The sequence below is a fragment of the Astatotilapia calliptera genome, chromosome 5 (assembly GCF_900246225.1).
Source record: "Astatotilapia calliptera chromosome 5, fAstCal1.2, whole genome shotgun sequence".
Lineage (NCBI taxonomy): Eukaryota > Metazoa > Chordata > Actinopteri > Cichliformes > Cichlidae > Astatotilapia > Astatotilapia calliptera.
In genome coordinates, this window is record NC_039306.1 from 8,950,411 (window position 1) to 8,966,363 (window position 15,953).

At 41.1% G+C, this 15,953-nt stretch overlaps 1 protein-coding gene across 6 annotated transcripts in view; it reads left to right on the plus strand.

The window, feature by feature from the left end:
* Positions 1–2,780: 2,780 nt before the first annotated feature.
* magi3b (membrane associated guanylate kinase, WW and PDZ domain containing 3b) overlaps positions 2,781–15,953 on the plus strand; it is a 130,170-nt gene continuing 116,997 nt past the window's right edge. For 2 of the 6 annotated variants that reach the window (XM_026167073.1, XM_026167074.1), the window contains exon 1: positions 2,781–3,794. In XM_026167073.1, coding sequence (XP_026022858.1) covers positions 3,488–3,794 — 307 coding nt within the window. In that variant the 5' untranslated portion in view covers positions 2,781–3,487. The remainder of the gene's footprint in view (positions 3,795–15,953) is intronic. The other 4 variants (XM_026167069.1, XM_026167070.1, XM_026167071.1 and 1 more) reach the window with 2 other exon arrangements.

Genomic DNA, 15,953 nt, shown 5'->3' on the forward strand with positions numbered 1-15,953 from the left:
ATGAAAACCACTTCAAGTAGTAGTTTCTACGGGTTGTTATGGTATTTTTCCTTACTCTGACAGTAGGCAACTTGGAAGAAAAATCTAATTATGTGCTAGAAGGATTTAATTTTGGTTACAAATAACTACAGCACAGCTGTCTTAGAAACGACATGATTTCTGGGCACACCATGGAACGATTTAGAAGGCCACGACATCTATAATCTGGATTTAGTCATGTCAAGCCAACACAAAGCCAGCTAATATGGGATTTTAAAAATGTTAGTTTGTCATAAGGCCTGACTTCAAGAAAAAGGCCTCTTTTTTTGTCCCCACCCGCATATATCTAGCAAAATCCCAGGAAACAGTGGAATTAAAATGGACAGTTCTTTATCCCTTTAAAGTGTAGAGGTTGTTTGGATTTCTGCTGCGCTCCCTGGTCCTGATCAAAGATGCTGTTAATCATCTCCTAGTAGCCGGTGAATTACTCAACACAATGTCCAGGGTGGCAACTGTGTATTTAAACACAGACTTGATGGATCATATCCAGAGAACAGAAACAACTACAGATTCATAAGTGCTACTGATGGTACAGTATGTTCCCATCTTCCAGTCATCCAGTTAATGAACTCTACTGACATCCTTACATGGCAGTAACATTTCACTGTCCTACTAGTCAACTTGACATATCCATGGGAATGGATGTCTGTATGTGTGTGCCTGTATGTCTGTGTCTATATGTCAGGTTGGGTATCAGACGCCACCTCTCTGGGGACATCTCAGGACCTCTAAGGTATCTCCCCCTACCACCACTTCCCCTGCCAGTGGCAGATGCTCTCAGACATCGGTGCGTTGGTGGTTCTTTGTGTCCGGGGGTGGGCGTCCAGGTACACACCGGCTCACTCCTTGGTGGCTGCTTATCGGGGCCTGGAGCCTGGGGCTCGCTCGGGCCACTTCGGGGGTGGGGTGCCCTCAGCCTCTCGGCCTGGGGCTCGTTCACTCTGTCACAGCTGGCTGCCGGCAGAGCTCACGGGCACGTCACTGCAACCCCCCTGGCTTCTGCTCCGCGGCTGCTGAGTGAGCCCTCATCTGGGGCTCTCCTCAGCTCTTTCTGGGACAGTGGCGCGGTTGCCCCTCTGTTGGTCTTCCTTGGTCTCTTGTGTTCTGAGGGCCTCTGGATGTCTGGAGTTTTGATCTCCTCCATACCTGCTTCATGCCCTGGAGGACGGGGCTGTGGCCCCCCCACACCCTCTAGAAGATCATTACATGAAGGAACCTTTTAAAACAAGCGTGTTCATGCTCACAGGTGTACAGACGGGTGATCACACCCACAAACTACACCCTTTTTGGCTCCTACCTCAAAGCACACTGTGCGCTGTCGAGCTTACGTGCTGCACAATAATGTTTAATATTTAGTATTTACTGTTATATTCCCATAGATCATCGTGATGTTGTTTATTATGTTGCTCTTTTTTTCTTTTGCTTGTTTTCTCTTTTTTCTTTCTCAACAGGTGATCCAGGTGATTGATATATGTATTTTTTTTCTGCTTGTTTTGTTTGCTTTTGTTTTTTGCCCTTTATCACCGTTCCTCTTCCCCGCTGTTTTTCTTTCCCTCTTTCTTTCTCCCCTTTCTTTTCCCCAGTCAAATCTGTCCCGTATTTAGCAAGTGAAAATAAAATAAAATAAACCATAAAAGGTGAATCAAATAGACCATTACGGCAAGGCTGGGATGGTCCATTTGGTAAAGTAAATCCGTTGGGCATCTTTCTTCGCCTTTAGACAATAATTCTGATGGCAAAAGAGCCAAACGGGACAGGCAAAAAAAACCAACCAAACAAAAAAACTTGACACATCCAAACTGTCAAAATTTGTCACACTGTATTGAAGATGTTTTGAAGAGGTTTTCAATATGCCATGAAACAACAGTCATCCCCAGAAATAATGAAACATATGCAAGCTTTAATGTACTTTTACACCTACACTAAACCACGTCTGCAACATCCTGCACTGTATTATCAACATACAGTCTATTTAAATCCAACATTTAAAGACAAAGGAGGTGTTATACTCTCTCATAGTGTATATCAAAACACCTAGTTTTATGTAAACGTATGATGCAAAACCCATGTTCTGAAGATGGAATCTGCGGGGCTGGATGTAGGTGGGAGTGCAGTTTTCTCTTGAGTAAAAGGTCAGGTTTACAGCAGCAGAGCTATTTATATGATAATAATCTAAATGACTTAAAGGATTTTTTTATACCACAAGATGTGCTGTAATACTGTTTTTGTTGCCTCTACAAGTAAATGAAATCAGTCATTTCATGTTTTTCTGATTTTTGTCAGTTCTTTGTCTACTTTGTCTACTCTCTCCTGTAGTTTGTGTTTTGTGAAAAATGCACCTAAAGGTGCTGGTGCAGAACTGTTTACATCAGTAGGTGGCGTAGTGTAGACGTTAATTTTGGAGACCAAAAATTACCTCCCCAAGCATAACTCATTCATTACGAACGCAGGGTCACAATTAGATGTAATTTATTTTGCATGCTTAATATTAGGATTACATGCTTGTGCGTTTTAATTAGTCCGATATGACACACCTATTCCACCAAATACAACAGCACGAGTCTCATTTTATATAGAAAATAAGCTGAACTTGTTCGTTTTTTCAGGATCTAAGATGACATCAGGTTACTCTAATCGTTGTTGCTCTGGTACAGTAGCCTATGTTGTTCAGTTCTCATTTTTTCTTTTTTTTTTTAAATTTCCATTTTATGTTGTACCGCATCACACCAGAGGATGGAGCCAGCTTGAGAGTCTAGAAAACACTGCTGCTGTTGAGCGTAAAAGGGGAGTTTCGGAGCTTGGCAACATCTCTCTTGACGGTGCCAGGTGTGTTCAAACCTGTAGCAGACAAACGCTCGCAGATGTCTTTCAGCTCAGTCATCATGGGCTGGATCTCAAAAGCGTAAACCGCCAACCGGTAAGCGCTGCCGCCCGTCTATTTTCAGCCTACCCACAGGTATGAGGGATTTCTCATTGACGCACTAAATTTCAGCGTCTGACACTCCACGATCTATCGCCGAGTAAGTAAAAATATACTCTGTTTATATTTTTATTACTACTTCACGTTTTGAGGATCCTCTACAAGACGAAGGAAAGCGCGGATATGGTTCCAGAGAAGCAATGGAAAGCATAAAACCTTGATTATCTTCTGGTTAACCATATCGCTGCAGTCAACTCTCCTGTTTTACGCACAAAAAGCGCTCGGAATTATTGAAACCAAGGCAACTGTGCGCACACCGGAGCATAAGCCCGTGGGATGACAGAGCTCAGCGGCAAATTCACGGGTGAAGATAAGCCTCATAAATGTCAAGAAGATGAAATTCCCTGCAGGTCGCGAGAATAACTCACGAGGGTTTATTAGGCCGCATCACTTCGCGCTCATTTAACAACAAAAAGCCGAGGCGACTCCTACCAGTTAGATTGTTAGTTATTTGAAAAGGGGACAACCATGTCTAGAACACTGAAGAAGAAGAAACACTGGTCCTCTAAAGTGGTGGAGTGCGCCGTGTCATGGGGGAACCTGGGAGACTTTGGCTCCGTGGTGGAGGTCCTCGGAGGAGCAGAGCTTGGACAGTTCCCCTACCTGGGCCAAATGAAACTGGACGTGCTGGTGTGTCACGTAGGGAAGCTTCCCTACTACGGAGACGTTCTGCTGGAGGTGAACGGGACGCCTGTCAGTGGACTTACAAACCGGGACACACTGGCTGTCATTCGTCACTTTCGGGAACCGATTCGCTTAAAGACCGTCAAACCAGGTGCGTCCACTACTTTCAAACCTCATCGCTACTGCTGGTGTGCAACTCGAGTTTCTGTTTTTGTAAGATGAGCGTTTTGATAGGTTACACACACTAACCCTAACTACCCACATGCGTATGTACACCAAGTAATGCAGGACTCATTATTGATGATCATCACAACTACACAAACATTGATATAACTAGTTTTTAAATTCTTTTGGTACTTACAATATAAACATTTATTAACCACCTCAAAATAAATCAGAAAGGTAAAGAAAAAATATTAGTCTATCCCTGTCTACCCGCAGCTAAATAATTCTGCACTTCTTAAAGGACAGCCCAGACTTAGACTATAAATCTCCTACTGTCTCGGAGCATCTAAGTGGCCAATTCGACCACCACTTTCTCAGGGAGAGCAAATAGTGATAATGGTAATAATGGAATGCAGCCCAGTAGCTTCTAAGCTAAGTGCACTTACATGCATAGAAAGAAGGCCTAATTACTGCCACCCATTATTCAGGCTTATTTGCTGCCCGTTGGACAGAAGTTGGTGTGGATAACTGCTTTGTGTTTTATCCCACTGTCCCATCATTCCCCATCCAGCTTTCTAAGGATGATTGCTTCAACATCCCAACTCTTGCTTTAATGCTGGGATGGCTTGGTAATGCTGCTGTTGCTGCACTGTGGCTCTGACCCAACCTGAAGTAAAGGGTTTTCGTGACACTGGTGGGGCAGCTTTGTGGTTTTAAGTTAGAGGGAGATGACTTTACTTTGACTACATGCTGGAGCTAGAATGTCTAAACAACAACTACTAAGGCTGTTGAAAAGGTTACATCAGCAGCAGCAGCTGAGTCTCAGGACCTCAGGCCAGAATCCCTGAAGATCAGCTGTATGTGTGCACATGCAAACTTGTGGTGTGTCTGTGCGCATGTGAGTGTTTTCATCCTTAGAAGTGTTTCAGCATTTTTAAATTAATAATGTTTTATATCTTTTATAAGTAAAAGATTAAAGGCAAAACTGCCTAGATCTATGAATACAGAGCCTGTTAGTGTGAATGCACATGAAGGTGTGTGTATTTCATGGCTTTACACTCTGCAGAGCTCCTTACACCATGCTCTCTGCCCCACTAACCAAGGATGATTAATAAAGGGCCTGAAGGAATGATAGAGCAAGGCCAGGAGAGAGAGACACAGTGGGAGAGAGAGGAAAGCAAAAGGAGAGAGACATGAAGGGAGACGGGGAGAAAATCGGCTCTGCCTTTGCTCCAGGCTCGACTCCCACGCAAGGCTGTTTTGGTCTTTAAAGCTCACAGGGAAGTAATAGGTGGCAAAGATGGCAAAATTCCTTGTCACATATTTCTTCACTGTCATCCTTACAAGTCTGACCTAGATGCCCATACGCTCATTCATTAACATGCTCTTCACTGTTCCTTTAGCAAAGAAGACCTCACAAAGCCCCCCGGCATCAGCATACAGATGGGATTCTTATATTGTATGGTTACGTATTATGTATCTGTGCACATCTGTGTTGTGTGTATACATTCCTATGAGGTAGCTTCATGTTTAATTCACATCTCTTACATAATTGAGTTAGCGAGTGGATTTTCTCCACTCTGATGGAGGAAATAGGCCTAGATCAGCTGTTACTAGCAAGCCCACTAAGCCACTTTATTAGTGGACAGAGTCCCTGGGACTACCAGATGTTCTACTATACTCTTCCCAGTTTCTTCTTGTGCTCTTCCTGTCTTGCCCTCTGGAGCTGATGGGCATCCTACAAAGCTGACATGTGGGGCAGAGTGAGGAGGGAAGACAGAGGTGCAAAGACAGAAATGGGAATTTGAGGAAATGATAGAGGGGAGATGCGAGAAATGATAGAGGGGAGACATACCCCTCGTCTGTGGGGGGATTTGTCTCGCTTAGCCTTTGATCGAAAAGTGAATGTGAGCTGAAAGAGTTGTAGAAACTATTTCAAGTAGTCTTCTATAGCTTGCTCTGGTGCATTATAGTATATTCTCTAGAGGCTGCCTAGAAGTCTCTTTCACATACATCCTCACATGCATAGCCTTTTGGTATTACAATAACAAAGTTCATACTATGCCTTTTCTAAGGCTTAACAACATGCCACAAGCTGGATGTGCCCATTTGGTATCTTTGATTAAGCTAGGAGATGCCTTTATTAGAAGCTTTGCGCTCAGAACAGGAATCTATTTTTGCCCGTACCCCCAGCTAAAGCGCGGAAAAGATGTCTGATGAAAAGCTTTATGATTGGCATCCCAGAATTCCCTTTCCGCTGCACAGTTATTTTCTGCTGTGCCTCCTATATGTTTGCAGCTTCAGTCACTGTGCAATCAAACATACTTGCAACCTGTAACCATTTTTGTGCAGCCGAATAGATGATGACTCTGGCATCAAATGAATAATTTCACATTGGAGTACACAGTGGAGCTAGTGCAACAAGCCTTCATTTGTCTTATAATACTAAGATTAGCTATGTGAATGTATGAAACGCATGTAAACAAGGCCTTGCTTTAAAATTGATGCACCCTGGTTCTTCTTCGTCTACGTCAGTTGGAGACGGAAAACGTAATACATATAGTCATGCAATCTAACAGTAGTCACCAAATTACAGGTTTATTTGAATGAAATGGTAATTGAGTGAAATACTCAAACATCTCTGGGGTGTGTGAATAACATTATTTTGATTTGGAAATGATATTCATTTTATCTTAATTGATTTCAATATTTTTTAATTGTTCCTCTGATAATGGGAACATATCACATCTGCAAAATAGCTTAATTCATCTGTTCCTGTAAGCTGCAGAGTTTCAGAGGCTAATTTTGTTCTTTATTGTCTTTCAATTTTGAACCCAAATTACATAATTGAGTTTGTACAAAGCTGCAGTAATTCTGCTATTGATAACACTTTGTTGCCTGCTCTTGATCACAGTTTGATTTACCTGATTCTACTCATACAGTAGCATTTTCCATTTACCTGCTGTTGATGCCAATAGAGAAAAATACACAGTGACATGAGCCCCTAAGCCCCTGTATCAAGCAGCAATAATGAGTGTGGGTTAATCACATTAATGCACCTCTCATATCAGAAAGTGCCTCTCAATGGAATCATCTTCCTGACAGGCGATGCTTTGTCGTTGCAAAGAGATTTGCAGTTGGCTGCAAAAAATGAGGGATTGAGTGAGAGTGGGAATACATCAGTCCAGAGAGCCTGGTCAAATAACTGGAGACATCTGTTCTTGCCTCAGATATGTTTCTGACAATCAGCTGAATGAAGCCAGAGAGCCACTGTGCACACCGCTCCTTTGGAACAGGACATGTAACAACGTAATTTAAGGCTGAAATAGCACTTTCTTACTGAGTTGAAACTGATTATGAGTGTTTTTATGCAGATTCAGTAAGACATCAGCTGTGTTTTTAATCTGCTTTGGCTTGGGAACTGATCTTGGTGATCTGTTATTGGATGATCAACGCTTTGGTGATTATTTCATTACTTTCTAAACTTCTATCGTGATTTTCATTGCTCCTGTTGTTTTGCTTTGTGTACTTTGTGCAACCTGCTTTAGGATCTCAAATAAATACCTGACTGTATTGTTTATTGGAAATAAATATTCTTAATCACGTTGGCGTTAGTTGGCTGAAAAGAATTAATGAGGAAAAAGTTGTGCTGATACATGCAATAAACTGTAGGCACTGATGAATTTTCATTGACCTCATTAATAATTTAAAATGGAGGTAATGCAGATGATAGATTATAGAAAATGAAACTGCACAAATCTCTGCTGGACACTTATATGAGATATAAGCATAATATTGCATCAGCCAGCCTGCTGGCTCCTTCTGAATTTATTAAAAACATCACAGATCTACTATCCTCAAATGGATGGGCTTAAAGAACCTTACCTGTGGTTTTCTATAGTATGTTTCATGTTTGTACCTAATTACTGCTGTTTTCTAAAGCAGGCTGTAATGTTTCAGTTCTTGTTTTTTCCCCTGACTTTACAGGTTTCCATGGTTTTCAGTTCTTTTAAATGAAATATAAAAATCACTCCTCTAGAGAGTCTATAAAGGTTATTATCACAGTGTATGTTTTTATTGTTGCCATATATGACTGTGTGGTAACAGCACATAGATTTTTCACTCACAACTGAACAATGGCGACATAACTGTAACGACAACAAAAGCCGGCATAATGTTCACTTTGATTCTCATTCTGTTCTGAATTGACTTGGAAAGTCTGAAATGCTACATGGAAATACAAAGCTAAAATAGGGTTTTGTTACTTAGAGAAAGTTTTTTAAAACCTACTATGGACAAACTAAGCCGAACTCAGCTTTTAGCTACTACCATAGCTTTTCTTTTAACTATATACAATAAATATCTGACATCATTGGGAGAATAGGGATGGGAATATGTCTGAAGTTGCCCTTTCTCAGTTGTAGCACATAACTGGAAATAGGCTCTTTCAAAGGATTTCTCACTACAGGAAGTATTTAGTTTGGTAAGGTCAGGGTGCTGCTTGGATAGAATAGGGCAGGAGGAAGGAAACACTGTCCACTTGCTGTGAATTCACTGGACAATTACCTGTGCAATTGCCACATGGGTGCAGTCGGACATCACACAGACTTTGTACTAAGGAGCTGACAGGCAAAAGACTGTTCAATTTCTGATCCAAATGGAGTTGTTATTACATGTGTAAAAACGGCTATAAAATCTTCTTGATGTTGCTCAGTTGTCATGGAGCTGAATCTTTTCACTATTGATATGATTCTATTAAAAGAGTGATCTCCAGTCACTATGTTGTTATCAGACTTCTATGCTAGGTATTGGTGAATATAGCAAACACCATGATCAAGCATAAAGTGGCTCAGAAATCTGCTTGATACCATTAGCACTGTAGGATAAAGTTCAGTGATCGACTTTGCTGTTGTGTCATCTGAACCAAAGCTGTATGTCTTGAACACTGAAAAGAGGAGTGGAGCTGTCAGGTGATCACTGCATAGTGGTGAGTTGGTCCAGATGGTGGGAAAGGTTGTTAGATAGACTTGAAAAACTCAAACTGGGAACTTGTGGTGCAGGTCCCTGCCTGTATGGTCTTTATCTCCCATATTTGGAAGGATTTCTATGACATCTTGGAGGTGGGTGGGGACTTAGTATCCAAATGGGCAATGTTTAAAATATCCATTACCGAGGCTGCTGGCAAGACCTGTTGTTCTAAGGTCATCCTGAGGTACCAAGGACCTGCTGGTGCACGCGGGTGGTGAGGAGGCCGTCAGGTTGAAGAAGAAAGTTTTACTGGCTTGGTTGGCCTGGGGGGATTTCTTGAAGCACCAGCCAAAAGGGTTGCATCCTCAGGAGTTGCGAAAGAAAAAAACTTGGGTGTGGTAGGAGTTTGGTGGAGACTGTGGAGGAGCATATTTAGCAGGCCATAAACAAGCCAACAACTCAGGAAGGTTAAACAGGGCTTGGCTTAGGGCATGTTCAGTTGGGGAGGAGAACTGCTAACCTAGACTGGAATATTGTTGGGCCATGGAAAGAGCACTTTGAGGAACTCGTACATCCTGCCAAAATGTCTGATGTGGAGGAGGCAGAGGTCACCGGGGTAGTTTAAAAGCTCCCTGGGAGTAAGACACTATGACTGGATGAGATTCACCCTGAGATGCTGGACACTGTACGGCTGTTTTGGTTGATACGCTTCTTTAATGTCACAGAGATCAAACATCTCTAGAGATGCTGCTCCTGCATGTCAACAGAAGACAGCTGAAGTGGTTCAGGCATCTGGTTAGGATACCTCCTTAGTGCTTCCCTTTTGAGGTTTTCCATGTACGCTAAACTGGGAGGAAACCCTGGAGTAGACCCAGAACCGCTTGACCTGGGAATGCTCAGGGATCCTTCGAGAGGAACTGAAAAATGTGGCAGGGGAGAATGTTTGGAATACCCTGCTTAACCTGCTGCCAGTGGATGGATGGGTGGATGGATGGTTGAATGAATGGATGGATGCATGGGTTCACAAATAGTGTATTTATTGTCACAAACACCACTGCAATAACACCTGTTCTAAGTTAAATGCACAAGCTTTTTCTTGTTGGGGGAGAGAGGTTTAAACTCAAGAGAAAAAATCAGCTAGACGAAAGCTTAAAGAATCAATTTTTACACTGCATCCTGAGGGAGATGAAATTATTGGTTCCTACAGTTTTTGTGCTATACCATCTTATACAAATTAAGATACTAACGTTTAAAAAAACATTGGACCTTGTTCTAGAGGCAAAGTCAGGTGATTGCCAAAGTTAGCAGGTTGAAAATGCCAGCCATGACAAACCATCACATTGTTGTTGAAATGTATATGATATTAGTTTGAACCTAAACAGCTGACCATGTGGGGTCTGTGTTTAAAATGCTATAGCAATAACCACCCTTATGTATAATAAGGTTAAACACCATCCACTTGTGCATGGTGTTTAACGCAAGTTAAGAAAAGTGGTTTTGACAGAGAGACTAATCTAATTTAAATGTTATTTAAAGGTATATAAGACAAAGAACCCTTTAAAGCTTACTCCAATCAGATGCTGATGATCTGACACTTGCGATACTTAACCTCTACCAGTGAGAAGCACAGCAGCAAACAATTTTTTCTCAAGCCATCCTGTTGTTTTAATACCACTATGCTGCGAGCATATCACCATGTTTATCAGCTAGCGTGGTTCTGTTGGTGCTGCACAGGGACATTTGAGCAAGACAACCAAACAATAAATACAAGACAGTTGCAACAGCACCTGCGTATGACAATTAGCAGGAGTGCTGCTCCAGCCTTGAATATTGTCAACCTTCTAACCTCGCCTCATTAATGCCTCATTAATTTCTATTGCTGCCTCTGTACTTACTTTCCCTCTTCACTTTTGCGTAAGATGGATATATTTCTATAAGAGTTTTGTCTCTTAAAATGTTGTACAAATAGGTGAAGCTTTAAGACATAATCTTTCAAATTTGCCCAAACTATTTTAAATTCTTATCTAAGTCTATTTTCGTTCAATTAATATTTTTGTTTTTGAACCCATTCCTGCTTTTTGTATCGTTTGGCCTTTTACACTATATCATCATACAAGGCACTTTGCTGATATACAGCTTGTTTGTTCTTTGTGACTCTCATCAACCATCTCCCGTATGTGCCTAAGGCAGCTGTCAAGTTTGTAGTGAAGTGCTGCTGTCTTACCTCACGCAAGCACTCATGCAGAGAGAAAGAGACAGGCTGAGAGAGAGAGATGTGTTTTTGTAAATTCAGATTACAATGATGTGCATTAATTTTAGAGATGCACCTATTACAATTTTCTTAGCCAATTCCTTTTTTTCTTTTTTCTTTTTACAGTTTGTCCTGCCAGTACCGATTTTGCAGATTCGATTTTTCTTTTTAAGAACTAAAACTCACAGCCTAAAGAAAAAAATAACTTTTTTCTTAATGGAAAATATTATTTTATGATAAAAGAAATTAAAATCTTTAGTTTTCCCACAAGTTACAGGCTCTTCTCTCACTGAAATAGCTGAAAATAAAGTGCTCTGCTTTTGGAAGAAGGCACAAATAATTAACTCAACACAAGTTTTTATACACTAACCTTTAACTGGCATATTTTTTTTACATTCCCAAACAAAAGCAGGCACAACAGATTTATATAACAAAACAAATGTCAGTAATACAGTTTTCCAGTATGTTTAAAAAAAATTCACCAGACAACATGACATTGATTCCTTTCTCTTTTTCATTCGACTCTATAATTTTCCTCTTTACTGCTTTGATCCTTGGCTCGTACTGAGGCTGCTAGCTTGTGGGTGTGCCACCCTCCCCCGTGTGGACTGTGAACACGTGTGCCACTATATATGGAATATATATCCCTAAATTTAGTAAGACTCTCTCACTAAAAGCCTAAATAGGTACTTTTTACAGAAACACTGAATTTGTCCTCATATTCATATTTTTCCCTAAAGACTTAACACCAAGAAATGTGAGACCCTGTTAGGGAGAAGAAATTAATGAAGTTTCCAACATAAAATAAAGTTATTTAAACTAAACTTAAAAAAGCAACATCTAAAATGATGATGCTGTAGATGTGTTCTAGTTTTACATTTCTCAATCATTAAAGGGCATCTTGATGCATTCTCAATCATCCAGGTAAGTAAATCTCCAAAAGTTGATTGTGTTGATCTGGACGTAGCGTTTTCAGTGGGAGAAACGTTTGGTTACTCATCCAAGTGACTTCTTCAGAGAGGAGGGGGCCTAAGAGTACATCTTTCACCATCTTACAATGCTGTGATTGCAGCCATTCCCCAACTCTCTGTGAATGGTACTCATGGCCATTGATCAGTGGTCTTTGATCAGTGGTTGTTGATCAATGGTCATGAGAATTTGCATAATTAGGATGAAGGTGACCTCCCAGCCCATTGTTCCTTCAGTGGGCTGGTTTCAGTCATTATGCAAATGTACTGTTTATAAGATTGGGGAAACCTGCAGTCAGCTGAGACTGAAGATGTAACTTGGATGAGTGACGAAACGTTTCTCCCACTGAAAATGCTATGTCCAGATGAACAGAATCAACTTTTTGGACATTAAAGGGCATGCACATATCTTTTTGAAAATTATTTAAATTATATGAGGTAAATTAATGTCTCTAATCACAAGAAGTTTTGGCAAATGTGTTTTTTCTGCATCCAAACCAAATGGTAGTTTTGTTTTTTGGCAATGTAAGATATCAAGAGCAATATCAGAGCAGTATTGCACCATTTTTCTAATAATGTTACTGCAAAGCAGAGCTGCCAAGATCCCATAGCATCCTATGAGGGCCCACTCTCTCATGTCTCAAAGTGTGTTTGTGGGAGTGGAGGAGGGGGGAGCTGGCGAGGGGAAGGTGGGAGGAGGCGTAATGTGACTACAACACAAACAAGCGTAAAGTTGCTCCCACCCCTACTCAAAGTCCTCAATAATTCATTTATACCAGAGCGGGATACTCCACTGTGCATGTGCATGTACATGTGTAAGTGCGTGGCATCTTGTGGTATTAGTGTAAAGCTGGAGGATGCAGTGAAAAGGCATAGCATGACTCCTGGTCTCCAGCCCTCTCATTATTCCCACTTTAATCAAATTGGTGCTGCTCTGTAACACTTTCCACTAGCACCTGCAACAATCTCAACGCAAACAGGTCTCTTGATTAGATGGTTTAAGGCTGGAACTCTGTGTTTTGAGATCAGTGATAAAGAGTGTTTCATGGTGATTGCTGTGCAGGATGTGAAATGTACAGTGTGTATACAAATCTTTGCAGTAAGGCTTGTATTGAGAGATGCAGAGGTGGTTGAAGTGGCTGATAAACTGTAACTTCTAGTTAATTTCATCAGAATTATAAACAACCACCTTTGAATTATTGGTTTCTTTCAGTTAAAGATTAACATTAACTAAAATACACATCTGTATAATGGGTATTGTGGCAAAGTTACTGATACATTCTGAAGAATTGAGTCTAAATTGTCTTTTTTGCACCTGAATATATTAGCTGACATGGAAGAAAACTATTTTAGTTATGTCTTGGGAGAAATAATTCTTTGATTCTTTGCTGATTTTGTAAGTTTGACTACACAAAGAAATGAAAAGTCATGTTTCATTTTAGTGGAATGAGACAGGATATCTGTTCATGAGTGTTCATTTCTTTGTAAGGGAGAAAAAATTCCAAGGGAATCAAAGAATTATTTTCCCCACTGTATATAATACCAAGCGAGCAGAGAGTGGTGGACAAGGGTCATAGTAGCACTGTTTAATGTGTTTGGGAGAGACAGGGGCAGGGAATACAGAGAGGATTACTTCCACTCAAATCTATCCTGTATGAAAAAAAGAGCAAACATTCATAGAAGTTGCATTTTCTACACTGTATAACTGTGTATCTAATTGAATTTGCTACAGTCGCTTACAATAGCATCGGTCATAAAGCCATAAAGCATACAAATAGCATTTGGGTGTTTACAGTATCTACAATTTCCTCTGGGATATTTTTTATCTTTGTAAGGTTCTGGGGGATTTCACTTCCTCCCTGCCTTCAGTCTCTGTTCCAATTAAAGACTCTGTTGTCTTCTTAAATGCCTGTTAGCGCTCATACAGCGATATAATGACTAATTCTAATCCTGGCCCCATAAATATGTATTTATTGTGGGGTTATAAAATCACGTTATATATCTGTTGTGTTTTCTGTGCCCCAATAGTAACAAATTATTTGCAATTGGAGTTGGGCTTTACTGCTGACTGAGTAGACGAAGAATAATAGGCACTAAAAATGGTCATTTTTTGCTTTGACCTGCATCCTATTTGGCCTCATTACCCACTGTTCCTTCTGCCTGCTTTGTAAAGAACTCTTTTCTCTGCTCCTATTTCCCCATAACTATGGCCATGAGCCTTATTTACTACGGTACATGAAATTGAAATCTGTCATTCATTGCTCTTTTTCCGAATGAACCGTGGTTTATTTATACAGTAAATGCACAGATACTTGTTAGACAGCACCATTACCTAATAATATCATAAAATGGTCTAAAACACTGCTATTATTTTGTCTCCTAGAACCCAGAGAAACCTATGTGTTACAGGATAATACCAGGAATTAAAATAAATCCTGAAAGGATAGTTTTTGTAATGTGATAGCACTAAAATTATTATTATTTTCTGAGTACATCAGTCACATCCTGCAAATGTGAAACTAAATTAGAGGAAAAAACATAAAGGTTTGGATGTGACGGTGGCTTGGATCATCTTTTGCATGAGGATCGCCGTTGTCAGTGTCAGCAGATTAGAGGAGATGGCTGGTGAGGAGTCACTCAGACTGAGAGGCTTGTTTATTTTACCAGAGGCACGGCAGCCATACGGCCGCTGACTGACCCAGCGCGTGAAGGACGTTATCTTTATGCAACAATGATTGCTACATGCAGTTGTCTCTGCACCCCCTTCAGCTGCACTCAGTGATTGCACATTTAGCCAACGTGTCACTTCCCACCTTCCTATTATACAAATGTGCATTATCCTCAAAATGGGGTTTTATCACTGCAAGATAGGGGCTCAGGTCACCTCTAGACTGCTCACAGGTAATGGGCCTTGACATCTGAATTAGTCTGCTCTTTCATAGGGTGATTAGCAAGTAGCTTATGATTCTGGGGAGATGTTGATAGGCTGACATAAACAGGCAGGGGTGATGAGCCAGTGGGTTGCTCTCTCTGTGGCTCATGATGGGAGGCTTGCCAGTAATATGGCTCATCATGAAGTGGTCACGGTATGGTTTTGCAGCTGACAGTGGGTGGGATGGAGGGGGTGACTGGGGAAAGTGCGATTACGTGTTTACACTGGTGATTTGGCCACTCGGAGTATATAATTTTCATTAGCCAGTACTGCAGTCTGAGGATCAAGCCGATGACCCCGTAAACTTTATGAATAGCAGAGCTTTAAATTTTATACCAAAATCCTTTTCCTGTCTCTGTATCTTGGCTGTGTGACTGGCGGCCCAGCTGTTACGCTTATCCTTCCCCCAGCTCTTTTATTATTCCTTGGCTGTGTGATTCCCTGTGTGCTTGTGGCGGCAGGGGAACGGCTGGCTTTGTAGAATCTTAATAGCGGTGAGCTAGTGCCAAGCTTTCCATTCGCTGCTCGCTGCAGGCGTGTGACTGAATGCCAATGAGACATTAGTGTTGAAACAGGATGGATCAGGCCAGGCCATGGCAGGCAGTATCTGAGTGGCTGTAGAGCCCTTTACCAGGTGAAGTGTGCACATGTCGGCTCCCAGAGGGTTCACAGCAAGAGGCGCTCTGTGTCTCAGGGTTATCTCAGCGCACCTAATCATCAGAATGCACCATATCTTGTGCTTCTCTGTCAAGAGTGAGATAATCTAAGTGCATTCTGTTCGTCTTTGACTCAGTGTTGCTTTCTCTGTAACATACTGCCCCAGAAAGTGAAGATGTTAGATTAGACCTGTTAGATTCTGATTCAGTAATTATATGGAGATAAATTACGTTAAAGCTGGGGACCACTCTCTTCTCTTCTCTTCTCTTCTCTTAGATTTCAGATCAGACTGGGTAATAAATATGATCATAATTTACCATAGAATGCAATCATTTGTAAGACTGTTATTTAGGCTTACCCTTGTAATAC